The following is a 25,233-nucleotide window of genomic DNA, read 5'->3' on the forward strand; positions in this document are numbered from 1 at the left end:
AGATGTTGGAATGGCAAATAATTTGAGAGGCCGAGAGAGCACATTGAAAATTGAGTGTTTGTAACTGGACACCAATTGGAGGAGCCTGGTTTTCGGTCTATTGAGCTCGAGGCCACTGTTGCTCATTCACCGGGCTACCTCTCCTAAACCACTCTTTAGGGCCAAGATATCTCGCAGACCTTTGAAGCCGAGAACAATCTGCTAGTCATCTGTGTAGAGCTGGAAGTTTAACTTCTAGTCCTAAAAGCTGAGAACAGTTATTTAGATGACTATGTTAAATAACAGAAGTTACGAGAGACCCTTGGTTTACCCTGCACTCGTGTTTCACCTGAGATGTCAGAAACTGTCCAAGTTACACAGATTCTTTCTCCCACATAAAAAAAATAACCTCCTTATACATCCGTTATAGGATTGCCTTCCTACTTAGAAGGTTAAGTAGCAGATCACAGTCCCCTGTATAGAGGGCCAAAACAAATTAAGGCTAATGAGTCAGGATAAATCTTCATCATCCGAGGTGGCCACCGCTTCATATAACAGGAATACCAGATTAGTCTGTGAACTAAATAAGGGACTAAATCCCAAACTGGCATTTACAGTGACAATGCAAGATGGCCTGCAGCTAAGAGACGATCACCCGCTCACAAACTTTTAGACACCCAGGAAAGGAACGCTACAGCCCCATTACTCTGTGTCCTTTATTAAAGGAGTCAATCCTTCATCCTTTCTAGTAGTTGTCTGAACTCCTAGATTAGCGCATTCAATTGTTGTGTTTAAATAGGTTTCACCTTTAAAAAATTTTACAATTTAATTTTTGTAATCTTTGATTGCTTTATCAAGTCACCACTAGAGTTTTCTTTTCCTCCAACTGGTTTCAAGACATCTGCAATGTCATTTCATTTCATCAACCGCAGAGCTGAACCATGGGAGAGAGCATTTTGTTACTCCTACATATTCAGTGGTGCAACTTTACTATAGATGCCCGATATGGTATTGACAACTTATGAAAAAGGATTGTTGCTGATCCTTATATAGTTCTTCATTTGCCTTCATTTCATCAAATGTTTCAGCATCAGATCTGAGAAGTCATGGTTCTTTATAAATCACGAGGGCGGTGAATCTATGGACAGAAGGCGCACTTCCTACTCCTAACTTCTTGTCCCCGGGTAATTGGACCCTTTGAGGTAAAAAACGAATTTGGGTGAGGTGGTCTCACCCAGGTAATGTAGCATGCCTAGATTTACAGATTCACGGCACTTTTGATTTATGATGTGTATCAGGAGGAATAGCGGTGTCTGAATCCTCCCATTCTCTCAGTGTGATATGAAGTAATGGTTCTTTCCCAAAATAGCAGCCTTTCTACAGCGTTGTAACTGTCTCATTAAAAGTAAAGCACATCTAACAAGTAAGGGGAGTACTACGACCCCTCCCTGTTGAGACTGCCTGCATATTAAAGTACACTTTTCACATGCACGCTCTTCTAATACCTGACACACAACACTTCTAGGTACTCAACCAAATAAGCTCTGTTTGCTAAATTAACAGGAAATAGTGCCATGTGGGAAGAGCAGATCACCAGAGCGCAAGGCTGCGTCACTTGTAAGGCTCATGAGAACTACTGGGTGGATATTCGGCTGCCTGTTGGTCGCATACAAAGGTATCTGCCAACTTGCAGCAGAAGTGACTGGGCCAGGTGAAACTAGGAGGAGCTGGGCTAGAGTCCACAGTGGGTCACTTTTTGTGACATCAGGAGTGCTGCTGGACCACAGGCCAAGCCTGCTGTAAAGTGCCACTGAGCTATGAGGACTGTTTGTAGCTCTGGATGAGATCATCACTGGTGTCAATCAAGAACAGATGACTATAAACTTCTACGGATTTTACTCCTCCAGGGGATGAAAAAAGAAACAAACCCTGCCTGGAAAAGTCCACGAAGCAACTGAAGGTGCTGAACGCCTGTAACATGCACGGCCATGTTTTCACAATGGTTAACATGCAGGATCAAGTGCTCACTGTAAAGTTAGCTCCTCTGCTATTTAATGTCGGACTCAAGTTTGAACACTAGCCCGGCCTGTGGCCTCGCAGGAATCTGAATGGCTAACATCCTTGGGAGAGGCATCACTCTGTGAATGAGTTGCCTCGAGGACCTCTAGGGTGATTCCACGTCATGGTAACTGGGCAGGTGAATGCCTCTTTGTTCTAGGGCGGCCCTGCTGACTCATCCCTGGCACGAGCCCCTCCCAAGCACGCGGCGCTGTGCACGCAGCTGCAGGGCCTTACTTCTCTGGTACTGCTGTGCCGAGTCGTTCGCAGCGTCCACCCCGGACTGGAGCTCCTCCTTCTGCAGGGTGCCCGCCAGGCCATTCTGGGGAAAGAAACAACAACATGAGCCCCACGCATTCCTCCCTCAGCAGCCTTTCAACATCTGCCCTAGCTCTGTATACAAGCGCTTTATAGCGCTCCGCCTTCTTCACACTGAGGGAGCTGTGATTGTGTACGTGTAGCTAAAACCAGCGCTGCACGACGTCATGCACGTGCGCGTGTCATGGCAGGTCACACACCGACAGACAGACCCAACACCTGTCTGCTCAAAAAGGAACATTTTGATAAACACAGCTTTTACAATTCGGGAAGGGTGCACTTAGTATACAGTTTAAAGTTTAAACACACACACACGCACCCCCACAAACACCGAATTCGGAACAAATGTAGCATGCATGACACCGGAAAAACTAGATGAAAGAGCGGAAGAAAACGGGCACGATGAGTGGCATTTTCAAATATATTAGTTGTGCTTGGGCTGAGAATGGCGGCTCCTTAAAGGAGTGGGCCCCGGAGGGGTGGAGGGCCTCCTTGCAGTGCTAGGGCTTGCATTACGCCTATGTGTACACGGTTTAATTAGGAAACGAGCAGCCATAAGTTACATTTACGAATGTTGTGGTTTTGCATACGATTTGGTGCTCTTCAAAGATTATCTGGAGACATGCATACACCCTTCCCAGTGCTAAACTAGCTGAACATGATGTGCAGATTTACTTGCCAGGGGCAGAGCGTGAAACCACCTACTTTAACCCTGGTTACTTCCATGGCATGTAGTCGTTTGCCTTGCGTTTGGGTCATAAACCTGGGAGGGTCTCGCAGTCCGCAGCAACCATTTTATTTTATCAAAAATACTCACGTCCAGATTTACTCTGTAACCACGAAGAATAGCGCTGGATTGAAACTACAGCAGGAAGGGTTTCTCTGGGAGTGTACTCCCACTTGCCTGTCCTTTTATGATGTCAACAGAAGGAGCCTTCACACCAACTATGTAAGGCACACATGAACAGGCCTCTTGGACTCAGCATGGCCCCTGCCAGACAATTGTATAACCCTCATCAGGGGTAGCAAACGCTATGTAAATGCAAACCCTTTCCCCTCTTCTATCCCTCCACTATCCTTCTCATTCCAAATAACTGACTAACATATCCACTGCTCAAATTAATTTCATATTTCAATACACTAATTCACCACAAATACTTTATGGGTTCCGGAGTAGTTTGCTTCTTGCCGAAAAAGTGCTAGACGCCTCGTCTGCGGTAGAAAGCGCTATTTAAATGCAATTACAATACAATACAATTAAAGAGGTGTAAAGAAGCCAGCGATTCCATGGGATAATTACAACCACTTCAGGTTCCCAAATATCCTGCAATTGTGCCCACCGTAGCCCCTACAGTGCTGGACACCTGGGACCTTAGCGGGCCATATGAAGTACACTAGCTGAGAAGTGACAGTCTGACTTCTAGAAAGAGAACTACTTTACATGGGAACTATCTTAAGATTCTAAACAAGCAGAGAGGTAAATGGATTAAACGGCTCAGAGTTATTGATGACGCTAATATTTTTGGAATATTGAATATGCCAGAAGATAAAAAGAAAAGAGACGTATTAAATATGGTTTCTTTCACGTTTTGTATGGAACGTCTTGTCAGTCACAACATTTGTGTGCAGGGTAACTCAGAGTTTCATCTTTATGAGGTAGGTACAATGCGTATAAACTGAAATTAGGTTAAAAAAAAAAACAGTACCCTATAAAATAGCTTATCTAGTGCACTTTGCACAAATTGTGCAGACAGTACACCTACAACATTTCTCTGTAACTCTTAAGCGAGGTAGAAAAGATGTGGCACCAACTCGCACAAATTAAAGAGGGCACACTATTAATCTTTTGAACAAATCTAACTCAATCTTACCAACTTTCCGATTCCCAATCAATAAAAAGACGTAACAGACACCAACACAATGTGCTATTCGTGAAACAGAAAGGTGTTGTGGTGAAAATGCATGAAACCTCCTCCTACAAGCGCGGAGGCAAGGCCCTACAATCATCGTTTTGCAACATTGGTTGCTACCTCTTGTATTTTATTTGCCCTTGATACTTGCACAATTGTCACTATTGCCTCATGTAATGATTTTGTAACATGCTCACTTGTATTTTTGCTCCGTATGTATCATTACTGCTGCTATTGTGAAGCGCTCTGACACCTTCCGGTAAAGTCCGCGCTATATAAAAACGCATTAAATAAATAAACTATATTAGTATATGTATCTCTTTATTTCCTTTCTCTTACCACCAATGTTAAACCACGGTAATGCGTCTTTTCATTTTGAACACTTTGCCTGGGGCGCTGGACTACTTTGCCTCAATCCTCGTGTGTGGAGGACAGCATAGGTAAAATATCTACCAAATCACAATGCCTTCCTCGTGTGACGTCGCGTTTTATGAGCTCGATACTGCAGAACTGTACAGATTAAAATATTTTCACGAAGCAACACTAATGACAGATGGAGTTTACAATCTTTGGGGCTGCGCATTGATTTTTGCCGTATGGACACAAAAGCAAATGGAGTTTTTTGTTTGTTTTTATGAAGCGGACTTGTGTCCCGCAGCCATTCGGATTCAGCGCGCTTAGTTTAGTTACCAGACTCGGTGGGGGAGGGTCCGTCCACCCCCACCCGAGGATAAACCGGCTCTGCCTCCTCTCGGAAGCTGCGTCACAGATGGTTTTCTTCACATACACAACTCAGTTGTTCAGCAGCTACAAAGGGCCAGCGTCTTGCACAGCATGTGCCATCACCTTTTTACTGGACACTGGGCGCATTCTTCACTTAGGGCTGTGACGGCTGAGGAACTGAACAGCAAGGCAACTACCCACCGCCCACAGCTATCTACACATCAAACACCGCTCCCACCCTACTCATTACATCCTTTTATCCAGTGGGTGTGTTTATCAGGAGATGATTCCGTTTCCTCAAATTACTTCATCCTAATAACGTTCCTCTTATAATGTAAAGCGTATTAAAACTGCTTGGTGCAGCTCCGCTAGAGAATAATGTAAAATAACAAACTAAAAGTAAAGAGGCACATTTCCAGGAGCTCAGGATTCCAGACCATGGAGTGATTTGAGCCCTAACCTGAAGCTAGGACCAAATGGCCTTGGACTTCGAAGCTCTTAAAATGGAGCTGTCCAAGCTAGCCTTGAAATGAAAACCTGTAAGGGGGAGGACAGGGGCTGAAGGATACCGGGAGATGGGGGCGGCCACTCCTGGAAGGATTCGAATTACCGCAGCGTTTCGGACGGCTGGCACTTTTGAAATAGTTATTTTGTGTAGTCACAGTATAAACATTTTTGAGCAATAATTTAACAGTCGAAAGCACTCTACATGTCCTGGACATTTGGACTCGGATCTTCAGATATTTAAACAAAGGGCTGGCCTTGCAATGATCGGTAGTTCTGCGGCAGTCATCTCATTTCATGGATGGCACAGGCTCGGAGGGAGCCCAGGGTGGGATAGAGCTGATCACATGTCTTCAGTCTATTAATGAAATGTGCCAGCTTGGTTCAGTGGGCCAGGATGGCACCGGGAACGGAAAAGAGCTGAAGCTGCAACCATCTCACAAGCATGGTGCTAAGGCTTGGACAGGCATGGGAGAGCCGCGGCCTCATTCTGCATAGCTGTGATAGCTGGTACGACACTGCGAGTGATTTCTTGGTGTCAGGGCACAAGTCCTAAAAAAAGAAGTGGGGGGACGCTGTCACCGGAAGTGACGTCACAACAGGAATCTCATGAGTATTCATATGCCTTTAGATGACGGGGCATTTCACAGCACTGCTACCCCTGGTCTGTTCCTCGATGTCCTTTGCAACCCCCCCTCCCCCCCACTCCCCCGAGGGGGTGCCCCAGTTGCACAACGAAGTGCACAAGATACAGAAGGACACACATTCCAAGCGTTAACCGCCAACGCCTGCTCGCTCCGCCTCCCAATCACTCCAGCCTGCACACACCACCGGTGCCTCTTAAAGTCTCCAATTACAAATATTAGCATATCTTTGGTAATTTACGGGAAACTTCCCTCCCACCCGGGCTCTCTGCTCACACAATGCTGTCCAGCTTTTGGGCAGGGGGGACGGCGTCCACCCGGAAAAACCTGGTAAAATAAGTGGGGGGACGCCGTCCACCCGCGTGGTACCCCGACTCGAGCCCTGCTTGGTGTGATGAGTCTTAAAGAAGAGATGGTCATTTTGAATGAATTTTCGATTGTGGTGAAAAGTGGTTGGAGAAACCGTTTTAGACTGGTCTCGTAATTATCTAGTCCATGATGCTGGTGGTGTCTTGCAGTGTTGTCTTTGTTCCCTCAGGGAGTAATCACCAGGGAGGTTGAAGTCCTGAATGTAGATTTTGGGGGGAATGGGCGACTTGTACAAGGAAATGATCTACTTGATGTAGGTGTTGCTGTTCCATGTGGCTTACCAGGGTAGACCTGAGGCAAAAAATAAGCCCAGTCACCAAAATAAAAGTGGCCCCCATTAGCGAACAAGACAGCTGAAAAAGTGGCCCACATTTGCAAAACAGTCCAGTTTTGAACTTGTACAGGCACATTGTATGGGTATTTTGCAAGGCTTGGGAGACTGCATGCATTTGCTGCAGGCAATGCTTCTTGTAAGATCAGTGAAATCGATAGGAATAAAACCCGCCCACCTGACCATAAAACAGGCCCACAAACTGCTACAAAAAAAAACCACCCCACGCACTAATCTGTGAGACCGGCCCATGGGACAGTGCCTGATTGACCTATAGGCCAGTCCGACCCTGTGGTCTGAAGATCAGATGATAGGTAGTGAACTCTGAGGAAACATATTTTAATGGGACCTTGCTGTGGCAATATTACATAAAATAAAAGAAAGTATGATCAGTCGGGTTTTTAATGACATCTGAACTTGTTCTATTATTGTGACAGAGCTCCAAGAATTTTTTTCCCTGCCTTTTCACAATTTTAATATGGTCTCGTAGTGATATCTTGGATGGGGGCCAGCATAACCCATCTGAGCGTCATGTAAAGATCATCTGATACTTTTTATTGTCCCTCCTTTCTTTGCCCATTCCCTACAATTTCATATATTTTGTGTAATCTTTTCCACAATCTTTCTCTGCTTCCTTCATGTTCTCTCCCACAACACCCGTTCAACTTAAAACCTGAGCCTTCACTTTCTGGCTAGCCCAGAGTATATTCTGACTGCATAGGCACACAGAAGATGTTTGGCGGCAGGACTCTTTCTCTGCTCGTACGGTAGAACATTCAATGCCTGTTTAGCATTACAAATATGACAGCAAATACCATTCAATATATTTTTATTGAATGTACACATTTCTTCTGTCATAAAAGAGTATTTGTTCTAGTTGTGAATTCTGAACTAGGGCAGACATTTCCAAGGAGTTAAGACTATGCAGCTTGTCCTTTTAATGTCCCCACAATAATCTTCAATGATGCTTATTTAATATACGTGTCATATTAAATGTATGGACTATGTTGTCTTTGTCCAAACCCATCATCCACCACACATGTAACACTGCCAAATGTCATTACTTTACGTACTGTGGAATAAAGATGTAGAGTTCCTTGAAGAAACTCCTCAATGAATACAAACATACACAGTACACAAAATTAAAAAATACCTATTGGAAGATTAGACTTGTGTTTACATTTTCTTAAATATAACATGACGAACACTGACACAATGCTATAAAGTAAAACAAAAAAGGCTAGTATTAAAAAAACACACAAATTAAGCACAATTTCCTAAAATTGTACTAAGATTATCAGCATTTGTTACAAAAAATACAACCTTTTAGTTTATGTGTTTATTTAGTATCACTGTAATGCCATGCATCATCTTAGTCTGTAGATGCATTAGTGCAATCAATAGTCTTCACTTGATGCATCACATACAATGCTCTCACACAGAAGCACAATGAAACAAATATACCCACACTGGTTTATTTATGTATACCTGTGTATGGACTCGCTCGGTGTACCTGAACATGACAACATTTTTCGACAAGTACTTGTCAGAGCTTGAATCTTCATTGTTGAATAACTTTGATAAGGATCAAACATGCACACACCCTATGATTAGGGTAGTTTTTGTCTGGGTTTGCATACCTCAATCTTCTGCTGCTTGTCAGCTTGGAGTTGCTTCATGTACCATTCACTGTTTTCACGCAGCAACCCACGGAGCCCCAATACTTGTAACTTCAGAGCCTCAAACAAGGCCAGTGTATCTCCCTGGTCCAAAGCCAAATCCACTTTCTCGATTGCTGCTTGCACTGAGGAAAAAAGAAGGTTAAACCTGTATTACTCAAACATAAGCATGCCAAATATCGAATACAAAAACACCCACACAGGTCACAACGACTGCTTTTGAAAGGGTTCAGTACGAATACACAAGCACTTACTCTGCAGACCCACCACAGCCACACAAGTGAAAATGTGAATGAAATAGTGAATGAAAAGCAGTTGTTACTTTGACATGTATTGTACAGGGACTCAGACTTTACTACCTACCTGCAGCAGGAATTTGAAACTGTTAGAAGCGTGTATTAGAAAGCAAAAGGGCATAAGCAGTGCCATTCCTGCCCATGTCCCTCACCATGGGCTCTCCGGACTATCCATCTTCTCAGCCAGAAGAATATTGATCGATATATTACAAGGCCAAAGAGTTAGTTAGGACTGTCATGGTTGATCATTAAATCCCTTCAAACCTTCACCATCTATGCCTATTTTATTTTACAAATACATTTTACTGGGGACCTTATAAAGCATGGACCATGTCCCAGAAGGCCGCAGAGAGAGTGCATACCAACAACATACACACACCACATGCAGGTGTGTTTACAATCCAAGGAAGACTGCTAAGAGGTGGGTATTTAGATCTTTTCAAAAGTTGCCCAAGGAGAGTGAAAGTCTGGAGTGCAGAAGGTCATCAGTGAAGTTCCTATTTATAGAGAGGGGGGACACTAGGAGCGGATTATTAGGTCCAGTGACCCTTGCTCCCGAAAAGTAACGAGCACACAAAGGGAGTCACTGTTCCTTGTAGGGGATGAAAGAGGAAGAAACTTTTTTTCACGTGCTACTCTATCTGTGGGGGACAGTGTGTCCTCATCATAATGCCCTTTAAGGACCTATGGCTGACCATAACCAATGAGGGGAGGCAGAATGGGATCAGAGAGACTGCTGATCCCACCCCCTCTGTGATGAGGTGTCAGTGATTGACACTTGGCCCTGGTCACTTCAGGGTTTAAAATTGAAGCACCCAGGTACGAGGCTTTCACTGAAGCTCTCCCTCATCACGAGGGGGATGGCCTCGAGGACCTTTGACGAGCTGAGAAGGTCACGCCCACAAGAGCGGTGATATCTTCAGCCCAGCAAAGTTGAGCTTACGGAGCCAGGAGTCTGCACATAGAACGCATGGCTAGCTCCTGGCTGCCTGCCCTGAACAAGAAGCGTGTCGGTCATGCTGACCTCTACTGTCTGAAAGACACATTTTATGTCCAAAGCGTACGGGGGGGTGGCCCCTACGACCTTATGGACGGACCACTGCTGAAGGTCATTACAGACAGATGCATTCACAGTTAATTTGCCCTTTAAAAATGAATGTAGCAAAGTATGTATGCAACTGAACAAAAAGCAGTCAGATAACAATACAGAACACCATGCTCAGTTCTTAAAACCATGAGTTAATGCACAGCGTATGTGAAGTGGCAGAAACCCATGCTGTGCTTAGTTTTAGCATCTTGACTGAATCGCCATATATAGCTTCTGGTAAATAACCCCCCCCCCCCCCCCCCCCCACTGCCACACCCCCTGTAACCCTGTTATATCTTCTTAGCTGCATGTCATGGATGGTTGAATGGAGACTTACAGTTAACTTTGTTGACATTGCCCTGTATCTCCGCTTGTGTCAGCAGCTCTTCATAGACGTCCCTTTCGCCGGAGTTCTCATTTCCATTCTGAAAATAATGGAGAGGGAATATCAAGGGACTTCTGAAGTTAAGCCGACTGCTATTGAGAAGCTTGTTTTTCTGGCTTGTGACTAACAATAACATTTTTGCCAGGGTGAGCGTGCAGGCCAGTGCACCCTTGCCTTCAAATCCGAAATCCATCCAGTCAGATTCACCCGTTACATATTTTTGCTACAAACTGTTCTCGTCCTTCAAACAAATGGATCAATACCAATCAATGGCACTTACTTTTAAAATTTTGGAGTACAATCTGCCTTTTAATGCGCACTTTACATCGCCCATCGGTCAACAGCAAAAACATAATGAAGATGTTCAACCTGTGTGATAAATTATCTTCCCAGCCTCACTGTTGTAATCGAAGATTAGCCTTGGCCAGAAAGGTAAAGCGAAATACAGGAAACATCAAGAAGACGGAGCACTCACTTTTCTAAATCCGACTGTAAATTAGCAATTACCGTTTTAAACATGCAAGAGCAAAGCCAATAGGTCTGGTGTTGGACACCAGCCTTTTGGCTTTCGTATTTCTTGTTGTGCTCTGTCATAGTTTGTGCAAAACCTTATTGGCGGGGAAGCAGCCAGGATATCAATCTAAAAGAATCGCTGGCAATAGCAAAACATATTTTTGGATTGTGAAAAAGCACCCATTTCCATAGTAGTCCTCGATACTTTGTGTGTGGATGTTATCCTTGTTAAGGCTATGCCTGGCCGATGGCCCCAATCAAGCTAAACTGGTCCTAGGTTGCTTGTGTTCCATTTCAGGGTGAACCTGGCCAGGCAGTAAGACTTAACTGTTCCCATTGGAGCAGGGTCAAAACTGATTAGCATATGGCTGGGTGCAACCTGAGGTTGTATGGAGTGAGATCTGCCCTGAGTAATTACCAGTGGCTGAGATTAATTCAAGCATTCTTTCCGTCACTTTTTTGTATGCTTTCTTGCGTAAGAAGAGCATGCTGTAACTCAAAGTGAAATCAGCCAGAGGCTCAATTGTCCCATGATGCATGCTGCAGAGGTTGGAAATAAATTTAAATTACATCAGAACGAATGAAGTCTAACAGAAAACCCTTATAAGTAACTATGTTATACACTCAAGTGTGGAAATATCAAAAGGTCTTGGCTAACACCAGAGCCAATTGGTGTGCCGATGGCTGCCAGCCTCTACTCATTTTTTTTGCCAATATTTTTTTTTTAAATATCTTTGTGAAACTCTCTTACAGACAGAGAGGTTTCCACAGATAGACAGAGAGGTTTGAACAGCCTGCCAGGCAGAAAGAGAGACTTATCAGACAGACAGAAGCTTGCCAAGAAAGACAGACAGACAAACGGAAAGGCTTGCACAGAGACAGAGAAGCGTGCACAGACTGACAGGCTTGCAAAGACAGACAGAGACTTGCACAGAGAAAGAGAGAGAGAAATAGGCTTGCACACACAGTGAGAGGCTTGTATGGAGAGACAGCGGCTTACACACAGAGACCAAAGGGCTTGCACAGACATAATTGCAAACATACATTTGCGAATGTGGATAGAAAGATAGAGTAGCAGAGGATGATGGACAGACAGATAGGACAAGAAACTGAAGTGTCAGTTAAAATTAGTAATATAATAGTTAAACGTCTATATAAGCAGGACATACAAGAGTACTGTAAGCACTCTAGAAAGTCAAAAAAGCAGGACATGCACACTTAATTGGTTTGCAAATATAACTAACAAGAGCACTGAAATCATACTAGAGATCCATTCAAAAAGGACATATGCACGAAATTGCTTGATAAATATAACCATAGCCCTCACTTAAAATAAAAACAAGAATAGCATACAGGATTGCAGTTAGAAATGCACTTCATTGCTTGCATGCCAAAAAATGACAACTGCACGAAAACAGTTTCAAATGCAATTTTGGTATGTAGGGAATAGAAGCAGCCAGAAAAAAGCACAAAGGCCACTCCAAAGGGGAGTTACAACACCATCAGCAGAAGATGGGAACGGATAAACCTGAAATGTGCCCTGTGCTGCACATGGAAGACCTGTAGGAAAGCTTCCATCGAACTCTAAAAACAAAAGGCAAACTCTAGCAATAAAGTAAAAACAAAAACACTGGCACTGAAGTGAACTACCTTGTGTGCTGCTGTGCACCTGTGAAAGAGCAAAATGCAGTCACTCATTACCCAGTGGCTGAAGTGGGATGACTCCCAGACCTATGCTGTACACTGGAGTGGGCGGAAGCAAAATGTGAATGACACATTAATAGACCAATGGATGAAGACAGGTGGCTAATGGCCCCATTAAATAAGTGTTTTATACATGTATATTATTAAAAATCAAAAGGTGTTGGCTAACGCCAGACCTAAAAAAAAAGCCACCCATGTTGGTGTTGTAAAGCTCTATAGGAGGTATCCAGCAAACGAAGAAGGGTGTAAGAGCGCGGCTAAACAATAAGGTCATTTCAGCTCCTTACCCTGTTGCGAGCATTGGTCATCTTACTCTGCTTCGCTTGAAACAGCACGTCCTGGTAGGTCGGGGCCTGGGCCTCGTTCAGGTTGACCAACATAGCGTTCGGGTTTCTGAGCGCTGTGAAGGTCCCAGCAGCATCTCCATGATCGATGGATTCATTAATTGCAATAACCGCAGCATGCACTGTCAAAACAACGAAAGGGCAGTTAGCACTACCGGGTTCATTGGTTAAAGGCCAGAGGTTAATTAAATGAAAAGCAATTGTTTACTAAGACCCGGCAGTGCGGATTTGCCTACATCAGGACCATAAGCTCGACTCATAAGGATGCCATTTACAGCTGTTTGATTAAGAGGATAGTCGGAAATGACGTAATCAGATCATCGTGCATCATTCGGTTTCCAGTTCCATTGCCTACAACTGGCTGCACAGCTGTTCTTTCCTTTCAACAGAAGTCGGAACCTTATTGAATTCCAGGCCAGTTTCAAATAAGAACATGTAGGCGACGGAGACTTGAAAAGCCAACAAATGACTATTTCCAAATGATCTGGACAGATTGTCTAAGGATGAACTTGTTGTACAAGTGGAACGCGTATTTATTCAGATACAAATACACAAAAAAGAAATGGATAAATAGCGCCCCAAAATAGACAATTTCAGAGAAAACATTGATCTGCGGCTTGGTGTCGTGAATGGCAAGAGTTAACAGGAATTCATCAATACTACTAGTTCAGTGCGTGTTGCGGCGCAATTGTTTACACTCCACATACTATGTTAAGGGCCCTTTGGTGTCGAGCACAGCTGTTTTTCCAATGAAGCAGTCGCTTTTTGCACAACATTACACAACGAACCCGGTTCTGACAATTCGAATAATGCTCCGCTTGCAAGGGGATAAGGCTCCCGTCGAACACCGCATGCAAACACTTCCAGAAATCGTTGCAACAAAAACAATGTACATTGGACACTTGGAACATATAGCACGTGCATCAGCATTAAAACCGAGGTCACCAGCCTAACTCCAGGTCATTGATGGGAGTCTGATTACTCAACACTTCTATTTTCTTTTAATTACCTTCTTCTGCTGCAAGGGCCTGACCTCTTGTGGACTCTGGAAACACGTGCAGTGCAGCGTGCTGCTGAAACTGCGCATGCGCCCAGAAGTAAAGACCGGAATATAACCCGCTCTCTTGTCTTCCTAGGGGGAACTCTCACCCAAATAAACACACTCAATGGGCTCAGTCCTCCTCAGCATGCTGCCCGCACACCCCTGATTACAGTACCTTCCAGCAGAACAAGCACTGGCAAAGGACTGGCTTGCATATTGAGGTTCGACTATCACGTGAAAAAAATCTACCGCCGTTTAAAAAAAAATACATAGTGCACTTGCTTTCTATATACTATCCATCTATGAGAACAATATTTTCATGTGTGACGATTCGGAGCACTTTTGAGATGTGAAAAGTCTCTTGTGCACACCACCAGAAGTTGAATGATGTACCCAACAGCCAATAGCATGAGGTCAGAGTCCTCTAGGCAGAGCCAATGCCCACTTTAAATGTATTTTAAAGAGTTTAGTAACAAGAGATCACGCAGAAAATGTCCTCCCGGAGACAAAAAATATTGCCCTGGGGCAACCCCGACGGAGGCGATGGTTAGTACTTTCGGAATAGATGTTCCCTTTAAATACCCCTCCTGATGCCAGGCTGGTGCTGCTGCTGGACTATGGAAACGTGCCTTTTATGGAATAATCCCGAAGGAGCAATACCCCAGTGTTTACAGCATAAGATCAGTATAAAAGAACAGTTACATTTAAAGGTAAGTGTCCCTATTCAAGCCCCTTTCCACCTGTGCTGCAAAGCGCGATGAACATGGGCCCTGTCGCCAACTCCACTCATGTGAGCGCCTGTTTCTTATGAGACTGCTAGTCGCGGCAGCACAGCTCTGCCTTCTGGAGAATGCTCAAGCGTGGTTAGGCATTGCCAGTCATAATGGGCACTGGTGCTGGCGTGGCTTAGGTACTACCACAAGCATGGCAGGTTCTTGCCATGGGCCCTACAACAGGTAGGATGGAATTATTTCCAGTCATTTCCCGGCCCCGGAATCAGATGAAGGTGTTGATCTCATTTGACAAAAATGGCAGTGACCATGTACGCATACCGAGAGGGCCATGCGTAGGAGATTCTGGCACGCTTGCAGATCACCAAGGACCACTAGAGCACAGAAGCCACTACAGAAGCTGTCCTCTGTTTTCTGTCTCTTGCCCCTCCCCCTACTGCCCTCTCTGCATGGTGTTGCCGGGGAAGATAGAATTTCAAGGAATTAACCACTTGGTGGTGTCAGACACGGCTTTCTTTCCCAGATTTGTAATCCGGCGTCCAGTCCTGGTAGAGCGAGGCCTGGGGAAACCACCAGCCATTTAGCCATTGCTACTTTCTTAATCTTGTCGATCCCTTCACTTTATCCCTAGACTTCTATGCTGTTTCTGGAGGGTGATGTTCACAGGTGGCCATAAGAATGTCCTGCGTGTGTGTGTGTGTGTGTGGGGGGGGGGGGGGGCGAGGGTTGCTCTCTCCTGCATCTCATGCACGTGCCCCGGATTGTGTAGATTTAACTGTGGCCATATTTAAGGTTGAGTAGGCCGCTATAGAGACCTTTTCTCAAGCCTTGGTGGGCAGTCTCTGTGGTATCAGCTAGAGGGCACTGCCATCTTTACACTTGCGAGTCAGCCTCTGCCTCTGACCGGGATCAAGTATTTGTCCAATTAATTATGTGATCCTAGGTTAATTGCAGTATCCTCAACGACGCCCAAACAGAACCTTACAGGAGTTCCTTCCTCTGTTATTCTCTGTCTGGGACCACTTTAGGCAGGATGTGTACTTTTTATGGGATTTTGTTCTGAGGAACTGTCTTTCCTGGAGAAAAAGATGGAATTACCACCTTTGTTTCCCTTTAATGGATTTATGAGTCAAGTCAAGACTTCTCCTCCCGGAATGACGGGAGAGGTGAAATATTAACCTGGGCACACGGTCTTGCTGTTTAGGACCAAACCTCCAGTCCATCATTAGGTTGTTAAATGACTAATCTCTGGACAGGCTACTCTGCCCATGCCCTGGCCAGTGCCCTCTACATTGATCAGTAAGACGAATTGGGGTCTTCAGGAATGGCCAGTACTACAGGATTGACAGGTCTTCCCCATTCCATGGCTCAGTACGGACCGCTGCATACGCGGGCATGCTGTAGGACCACGGCAAACATGTGCAGCTTTTGTAATATCCTCAGAATGTAAGGACTGGGAGAAGAAAGGAGGTGACAGCCGTGTTACCTTCCTGTGATCTTCAGTACTTCAATCTCACTACCATGACCCACCATTTATAGCCAAGCCTCCCTCCCGAGAGGAGCTCTACGCGCATTCTGTGGTGCGCTCAAGAAGTGTCACAGAAGGGACTGCAAGGGCCTCTCTTTAATGATGCCTTCCAGCACAAGGAAGAGGTTCGAGTACAGAGGGGATGGCTTTCATTTGAGAAAACTACTTAGCAACAGGATTCACCTCTGGGACTGAAAGCAGTGCCCGTACAAGTAAGAAGTTATGCACTTCTAATACTTTGTATATACAGATATATACGTACCATCCGGGTTTCTCTCCATCTACCGATGATAATATACATGAGCACTGCTATTTCCCTCTGTGGGCAGTGAAGTAGGTGAAGGTGATGAACTTGTAGGAGGATTAAGGAAGAAAGGTTTCTCTCTAAGTAAGCCTGCATTTGGCCACTGTCCTGAGATTTCAAACTCCTAACTAATCTCGGAAAACTCCCACTAGGAGCATTTAAGGAAACTCCGCGCACTCATGTGGTCTGTTCATACTAGACAACACACACTCAGCCGAGCTCAGTACTCACGGGCTGCTTCATCGACAGAAAGCTCATTGGCCAGGATTCCTCCAATCTTGCTGAACGCGGGCATCTGAATTCCGTACTTTTCCAGCTCCTTAGTCATGTTATCAATCTCTTCCACTGAAAGACAAAACAGAGATGACTGAGATGCGAAATCGGACCAAATGCTCAACTGTACCCTTTCCATAATGTGCTAAAGAAATACACGAGGACACTTTCAAACTAACACCGATGACACCTGGAAGAGAAAGAATTCAAGTAACCAATAGGGAAGTAATTTTTTCAGAATGTTGTGTTTCTGTATTTTTTATTTCATGCAACATATTACTCTTGTATAGTGCATACTGTGAAAATCAGACTAGAACTGAGTTCTGGCTGTGGTTGGGGTCTATAATGGCCCACATTTGATAGCTGCGCAGTTTAGGCTAAAGATAGACCACATTTCTTACAATGATAGTCTATAGGCCATAAATGGATTCAGAATACATGCTCATCCAATCCTTGACCTCTCTGCAGAGTGCAGAGAGCAATGTTCAGGTGTGTTAATTGTACATGTGATTCTATGCGAAAGTGTGTAAAGTAGATATACAACTGTCGAAAAGTTAAGAAAAGGCTGTGCTTACAGGTGAGCAGGTGCAGTTATGTGTACGGGCGAGGGGAAGGAGATGCTAGGGGTACGTGCTGGAGAGAGTGAAAAGAGGGTGCTGAAAGGTAAAGAGATGAGTTATGAGATTTGCAGATAAAGGGTTTTAGTAAGACATCAGAAGAAAAATGGCATAAGAGTCTAACTGAGAGACTGCAGAAAAAAGTGGGCTTGCATTTACTAACACTTTGTTCCATGTTTGCATCACAAAAGTGGCACAGATCTGGTGCAGAGAGATGGGGTGGGATTTACTATCCAATATAAACCAGGATTTGCTTTAGAAAGTTCCCCAAAGTAAGGCTAAGTTACGCTAAATGCTACTTTACCGTAAGGGGCATTCTATGAGTGGAACATGGGTGTTCCCACGTAACCACCCATGGGTTTTGACACAAATCCCCATCTACTAACATTTGTAGACAGGGATTTGCACAAAAACCTTAAGCCTTCTCAAGGCAAGTGGAACAAGGAGAAATCTTTTCACTTATCCTTCTTTTTCCAACTTTGCATTTGTGCTGGATTATATAGCACACATTCACTGTAAGAAAAGTCTTAAGAGAATATTTTCTGCACAGGAAGGATCTGTTTCCAGTACAAAACCTAGGCTTTAGAGAATGTAGGCACCTTTGCACTATGGTGCAAGAATGTCTGCATTAGCACATCAAATAAAAGTGCACCAGATGTCGGAGAGAGACAATATGTGCCATTTCCTAGCAGATATGTCATATTTGTCTCTCTCCCTTTGACAGAAGATACCGCAGCAGCTTTTGTTGCTACGCTGCCTTGCACAAAGTACTAGTAAATCTGGGCCATGGTGTGGCGAGGAGACATTGAGTGATTGAGGCACTCTGAAGGCCACTTACCCTTCCACAGACCTTCGTAATATTTAAATCATAGTCTGCTTAAAATGGTTAAAGTGTGTGAGTGTGTATGAGTGTGAGGGTGCGTGTGCGCGCGCTTTCTTCTGCCCCTTTCTAGAGTTGCCACTGTGACCACCTTACAGTGTCAAACTGCTCTGTGGTGCAATTATGTCACCAATCAGACAGATTACAAGTCCAGAGTACAAATATGTAAAACACATTACACACTGCTAAAGAAATGACATAATTGACTCCAAGTTTTAAAAACACATTTATACCCCAGAGTCATTGGACAGCATGTTAACGAAACAAACAATTAACAGACGGTCAGATACTATGAAAATAATTAAATCTACTTGGAGTGCCTACCCTACGCCTCATGACCCATGAAACAGCAACCTCTGCTAAGGAAGCAAATACACGGACACATTATTGTGCTAGTAACCAATCCCAAAGCCTGTATGCTCTGCTTCATAAGTATTACGAAAGTTATTTCTAGTCAGGGGAATAGGCTGACCACAGACTTACCCATGGTAATTTAGCAATGGCCACGCCCTCTGCAGCAATCCTTACTGCCCGCGTCCCCATGACTTCCTTCTTCATGGATTCTCGCACTGCCGAGCCCCTATGTTTTCCGTCTTCATGGATTCTTGCAATGCCGAGCCCCTATGTCTTCCGTCTTCATAGATTCCCATACTATCCCCCTCCAATAGTGCCCTTGACTTCTACTTAAACTTTCTCACACATTTATTTTATAACGCTACCCATCTCAATGTAGGCTTTTAGAGAGTTTCACATCACAAACACAGAGAGACAATGAGTCATAAAAGTGCATAAATCAACGCATAGGAAATGATACTTAAGACAATGGAGCCTACAAGATGTAGAGGTCACCACATGTCAATTAAACTGGTAGACATTATAGGTTAAGAGTGCTTGGTCTGACCTGGCCTAAATACCAAATTATTTGGCTGTTAGTTGCCGCAATGGTGGCCAAAAGAAACATTGCCGGGGCCTGGGGAGTCGCCCAACCGCCAACAGTGGCACGATGGAAGAAGGATATGGATTGGTGCTGTGCAACCGAAAAGACAGTGTACGAAAGCAGGGGCTGCCCCAAGAAGTGGGGAAAAGTATGGCAACAATGAGGAATGTACAGAGGAAACAGAGATATATGAGGACCAAGTGCGGACGGGGTGTGGGGGTGCAGGTGGGTGGGTCTGGGGGCCTGATCATACTGATGCATATATCATAACCATTTATAAGTTATTGCTGGTCTTATAGGAGATGAAGATGTATGGATAAATGTAGGCTATTGTGATGCTGTGTATTGATACTAACGATTGTTTAATACAAAGAAGTTAAAAAAATAAAATAAATTTAAAAAAAGAGTCCTTGGTCTGGAGAAACAGTGGGGCAAATGTATTACCTTTTCATGCAGTAACCACAGTTGCTGCGCTGCATGGCACTGCATAACAAAGAGAGAGCACAACAGCACCATACCTACTAAGATATGGTGCTGCTGCTCTCTCCTCTAGTGCTGGCATACCTTCTGCTTCCTTGCGCCAATGCACACATGCTTGCACTGTAGGGCAAGGGTGTGTGAGTGATGTCAAGCGTAGGTTTTATAAGGGACTGGTACCCTTTCAGCAGAAAATTCTATGCTTTGCCAAAGTTTAACACTTTGCCACTATGTAGGTGTTCTGTACGGTGCAGCACAAATGCAAAGGTGGAATGGTTTGGAAAAAATAAATGTTTTCTCCAACTTTATGTCTGCCTCCGGAGGTGCACATTTTTTATGCAAATGCTAACCAAAACTTAGTAGATCTGGAATAGTAACACAATCCATATGTGAGTGCATTATACTGTCCATGTATCACCAATAGAACATCTACTTAATGCAAAGTAGTATATAGTGCTACTTCAATTTTATTCTGATCACCTGTCTTGTATAGTGCATGGCTACCCGAGACGGGGCTCCTAGCGCAGTTAGTGCTCTCAGGAGTGAGAATTGATAAGGAGGATTAGGAAAAAAGGAAAGTTTTCAATTGATTGCTAAAACTCATCAAGTTTTCAACCATTCTCAAACTGGTAGGCAATTAATTCCAGAGTTTAAGTGCAAGATAGGTAATAGAAAGGCCTCATCTTCTAGCTCTCTTAACTCTGAGGAGAACAAGACGGCCCAGATTGTTTAACCTAAGACCCCTTTTGGTCCAATGGGGGTGACCAACTGATTGAGGACATGTGAGCCTACTTTATGTTTTATCCGATTTGTAAGGTAGAGTGCCTTGAATTAAATTCCGCAGTCTAAAGGTAGCCAGTGAAGGGTTTTAAGCGCCACACATGCTGACTGTGTTAGGAATACACAACAGTATCCGGGCTGCAGCATTCTGGGTGATTTGATGTTTTTTAATGACAATCATTGGACTGCTCAGGTAGAGTGAATTGCCTTAACCCCTTCCACGCGTGGCACATTCCGCAGCGGGGGAGGGTGGGGCTGGTCGTGGCGCTCAGGTACCCAGGACGGCTCCCGGCCGTCATAAATCACGGTGGGCATGTGCTTATGACGGCCAGGAGCCATCCGAACTCCGCCCACTATTTAATTTGGGGAATTTGCCGTGCGTGGGCGGGGCGGCAACGGTCGGACGGCTCCCGGCTGTCATGAGCACACGACTACCGTGACTCATGCCGGACGAGAGCCGCCCTGAGCATGGATGTGGTTAATCAAGGCAAGAAAGACTAAGTCCATGAATCACTGTCCTTTGGACCGCCATAGTGAGCCATTTCAGAATCCTCCTTCAAGCTGCAAGGAGGCTGAAGCAGCAGCCAGCCACCTTCCTTACTTGAGATGACATGGAAAGATGTTTATCCAGGTTTCTCCAACAAGTAGCTTGTAAGCTAACGGTAGCTCTCCAGGTAAGATTACGTAGCTCTCCTGGTGAAAGCCCAGCACACTAACTCAGAAGCTTTAATGTGGTTGAATTATTAAATGTATACCAACATTTAGTGTATATAGTTGAGACAAACGTGTTTTTTTTAGAACTCATGAGCTGATATTTGGAGAAAAATGGCTAAGTTTCCTAAATATATTTAAGGCTGATATTTTAGTGATAAATCATGTGACATTCGGAAAACATTGTACACATTTTAGTACCTTGGTGTCAGAGGTATTGCAGCTATGGCTGTTAAGTCCACCCATGCAAATGCATTATTTAGTGACAAAGATTGTTATATGTTGTGACTTGCAACCATGCCTGATGGACTAAGGTGATCGCTGGTATTAATCTTGCATGTAGTGGACAATAATGTAATCTTGTCTAATGTGGTCACTATTACAATACTAATAATATTAGTAGCTCTCAAAGAGTTTCACTGAATGCAAGAAGCCCTTATTACAGAAAATGTTGGTGACCCCTGGTTCAGAATAATCCCCAAGCTCTTGACTTCCAACTTGGGAGATGGACGATCTCCCAGGGACGGAGCCCAGTTAATCTTGTCTCAGATTGCTCGATTGTTACCAGTTATCATAACCTTGGTTTGGTCTCCATTTAGTTTTAGGCAGCTGGCTGCCATCCAACTAGACACCTTCTCTAGACAATTGTTAAGTCTTAAAGCGGTAGATCCTATATCGGGCAAAAGAGATTCAATAATCTGTATATCGTTCGCATAAAATACCATCGTAAAAACAAACGAGCAGATGATATCACATAGGGGGCGGACATACAACTTAAAGAGTGTAGGGCTCAATGAGGAGCCCTGTGGAGCCCCACATTCAAACTGATGATTTGCAGATATGAAGGGCCCCTCACTGGCCTTAAAGCTCTGATTCTCAAAAAAAGAGGTGAGCCATTTTAAGGCCCGACTGTTAATGCCTACTTCATCCAGATGGTAGAGTAGGGTGAGATAGAAGTCCTTATTAAATGCCACACTTAGGTCAAGCAGAATCAGTGCTGCTGATTCACCCAGATCTAGGTCCATTTTAAGATCTTTCATGGCCATTAGGAGCGCTGTTTTTGTACTGCGGTCTGTAAAGAATCCTGTTTGAGCGGGGTGAAGGACATTTTATTTGCTTCTAGGTAATCTATAAAATGCCAGTTTACCGTCTTCTTAAGATGTTACTAACTCCTGGAAGTAACGAAATGGGTCAGTAGTTTTCTACCATCTCAGGGTCCAAAGTGGGTTTCTTGAGCAAGGGGGTTATGAAGGCATGTTTTTATTCCTCCGGAACACTGCAGTTGTTCAGGGACGAGTTATAAATCTTAAACAAAGCGGAAAGCATCACATCCCCCCCTTGAGTAGAATATCTTTTGGAGCAGGGTCAAGCGGCTAGCCTGATTTAACTGGACTCGCAACAGCAAAGATGACTTCTTAGTCCAATTGAGGAAACGTGGAGAGTTTAGCTTTAGTTTTTATTAATTATGAACCTTCCATTTGTCTTATTCTTGTGGTCTACAGATCCGGATGAAGCATCATAAATGCTACTCACTTTCTCAAGAAAGTGATTGGCAAGTGTTTTAGTGTGCTTCTGATTGAGGAGATACAGCTTTTGGTATATCAGGTTGTAAGAAGGAATTTACAATGGAGTAAATTTCTTTTGAGGAGTTCAAGGATTGCTTAATCCTTTCTGCAAAATCACTTAACCGGGCTGTTTGATTAGTATACTGGGGCTTCAAATAGCATACTGGTATTTTTTCAAGCCCACTTTATTGACCTGTTTGTAGGCATCATAGCAATTGACTCTCTATTTGCTTTAGCATTTATTGCACTCTTTTTTTAATTGTCTTATTAGCTCCTGTGAGAACCGAATATGCCACGTTACCACGCATGCTCTTTTAACGCATGCCATTACAACACGGTCATTACAACGACCGCGTTGTAACAATGCATGCCATTACAACGCAAGTCGGAACAACGACTTGCTCTAAGGGGGGGGGGGGGGGGGGGGGGCAATGGATGTTGGAATAGTATAATTTACTATTCCAACTCCAGTCTGTGCAACAGTGGGGAAGGTGTTGGATTCTAAATCCAACACCTGCTGACCACTAGAGCAAGTTGTTGTTCCGACCTGCGTTGTAATGACTGCGTTGCAATGGCATGCGTTGTTTCGGATTCGTGGTAAACAATGTTTACCGTGAGAACCACTGATTTTTATCTTGTGCCTGAACTTTCTTACTTGTTTTTAATGGGATTAGTTAATCTAGGGCCATGCTAATCCATTTTTTAAATCCTAAATAGAATGTGGAAACATCTTTATCTTGTATAGTGCTTGTGACTGAATTAAGTAAGTCCATTTCCCACCTGGCTGTATCCACTTTGGGCCGTTGCCTAGTAGTCTTAGAATATGTAACTTTAGATGTAGGCTCCCCTGTTATTGGCCTGGAAAAAGGAATAAGGTAATGATTCGTCAAATGACTGGCAATATTCCTAAAAATAGGGTCCTAGATATGACCGTTGCTATGCATTAGGGAGGTAACCAGCTGAGACAGACTAATTACTGAAAGGTCCTGAAAACAATTAGCAGCCTGGGTACTTTCTGTATCCTCAAAATGTTTATTTAAGTTGCCTAATAAGATGAAGTTCACCGTCTGGAGACTGTCGACTGCCAGTATGTCTGGCAAGGTCTTCCCAAACTCCGTGGATGACGCCGGTGGGCGATAGACAAGCACCCCAGAAAAGGTACAAGTATGGGAAAATAGCACGGTTTCACTGCTAGGAATTAAGACGGGAGTACATTTACAGTGTAGATGTTTTTAACAATGATAGTAACCCCCTCACCAGACCTTGCCAGCCCAATCACAACTGGCAATTGCATAGCCCAGTGGGAGAGCCACTGATATAGCTGGCCAACAGTCTTCATTGGGCCAGGTTTCCGTTAAAAGGAGCGCTTCCGGCTAGATTTCTTCTAACAAGGTAAACACATTTACTTTGTGACTAAGAAAGTCAACATAAATATTGGGACTCAAATATTTCATTTCTATCTGTTGACTTGGAAAAGATGGGTTGCGTTTTTCTCACCAAGCTAAGTGAGATTCAGGTGGATGTACAAAAATAATGCGGAGCACAAGTAAGACATTTAGTCTATATGAAAGCAGCACAAATAACCTCAATGCTCAAAACGCGCTGGCGTAAGAACGGTTTCAGAAGCTCAGTATAAAACACTGGCAGCTCTCCGAGCGAGGGGCAGACGCACTGGGTTGGAATGACAGCCTCACAATAACAGCATAAAGCCATGACCCAGGAACACACTGTTTTAGTTATCAGGGACTCGCAGCAGAAAGCACTGGGCTAGAAAACGCGGCAATAAACTGTGTGAATCAGCACCACGCACTTTCACTTGTCAGGCGTCCAAATAATTCCGAGACCTGCAGACTCGAACGTAGGTGGTTAAGTGAAGGGACGCCACAGGGGGGAGGTATGTACCCGAGGCCTTCCCTCCATGAAGTACAGCTTGGTCTGTGGGACCCCTCTCTGCGGACAGGGCGCCCTTCCAGCTCTGGCCTCTTTAAGTGTTTCTTTCAGGTGTGGTAGGTTCATTGGTTCAACTTAGGTGGACCAAAGAGTAAAAGTCCCAGAATGCACCGAGTCGGTAAAGACCAATACCTGATAGGTGGGGGTCAAATTGACATAAAATTACTGGGGGATTGTAAACACGGGAAAGATCACAGTCTGCTTTAGAAAACAGTGTCTGTCACTGCAGATAACCACACATGCGGAAGTAATAACACTAATAAGATTCAAGCTGCCGCAGATTTGAAAACAATTAAAAAAAAACGTCCATTGTTGCAACATTTGGTAAGGGCAAACCAGAGCTTTGGCAGAATGTCACAACTGGCTTGAATTGGTGGTTAACCTGCCCACCAAACCAACAGCTCACCCAGCTCATTTAGAAGTGGGAACGCATGAGCCTCAGCTGACTCTGCCACTAGAAATCCGGATCCGGCGTCCCATCCGCCACAGGGTCGCTGGGGTCAGAGCATCAAAATCCAACCCTATTTAGGTCAGGGCTCCCTGTCCTAGTCCACTATGCTAACCTTGGCAGACCCAGACACACACAAAACAAGC

At 44.3% G+C, this 25,233-nt stretch overlaps 1 protein-coding gene across 1 annotated transcript in view; it reads right to left on the bottom strand.

Annotated features, from left to right (window-relative positions):
- The window catches only part of IQGAP1 (IQ motif containing GTPase activating protein 1), a 532,553-nt gene that overhangs the window by 324,683 nt on the left and 182,637 nt on the right, over positions 1-25,233 (bottom strand). Inside the window, exons 7-11 of the mRNA XM_085644306.1 lie at positions 16,681-16,794; positions 12,788-12,966; positions 10,236-10,323; positions 8,477-8,640; positions 2,275-2,359 (exon numbers count right to left, since the gene is read on the bottom strand). Of these exons, the coding sequence (XP_085500432.1) occupies positions 2,275-2,359; positions 8,477-8,640; positions 10,236-10,323; positions 12,788-12,966; positions 16,681-16,794 (630 nt within the window). The remainder of the gene's footprint in view (positions 1-2,274; positions 2,360-8,476; positions 8,641-10,235; positions 10,324-12,787; positions 12,967-16,680; positions 16,795-25,233) is intronic.

This window comes from Triturus cristatus, chromosome 3_1 (assembly GCF_964204655.1).
Source record: "Triturus cristatus chromosome 3_1, aTriCri1.1, whole genome shotgun sequence".
Taxonomy (NCBI): domain Eukaryota; kingdom Metazoa; phylum Chordata; class Amphibia; order Caudata; family Salamandridae; genus Triturus; species Triturus cristatus.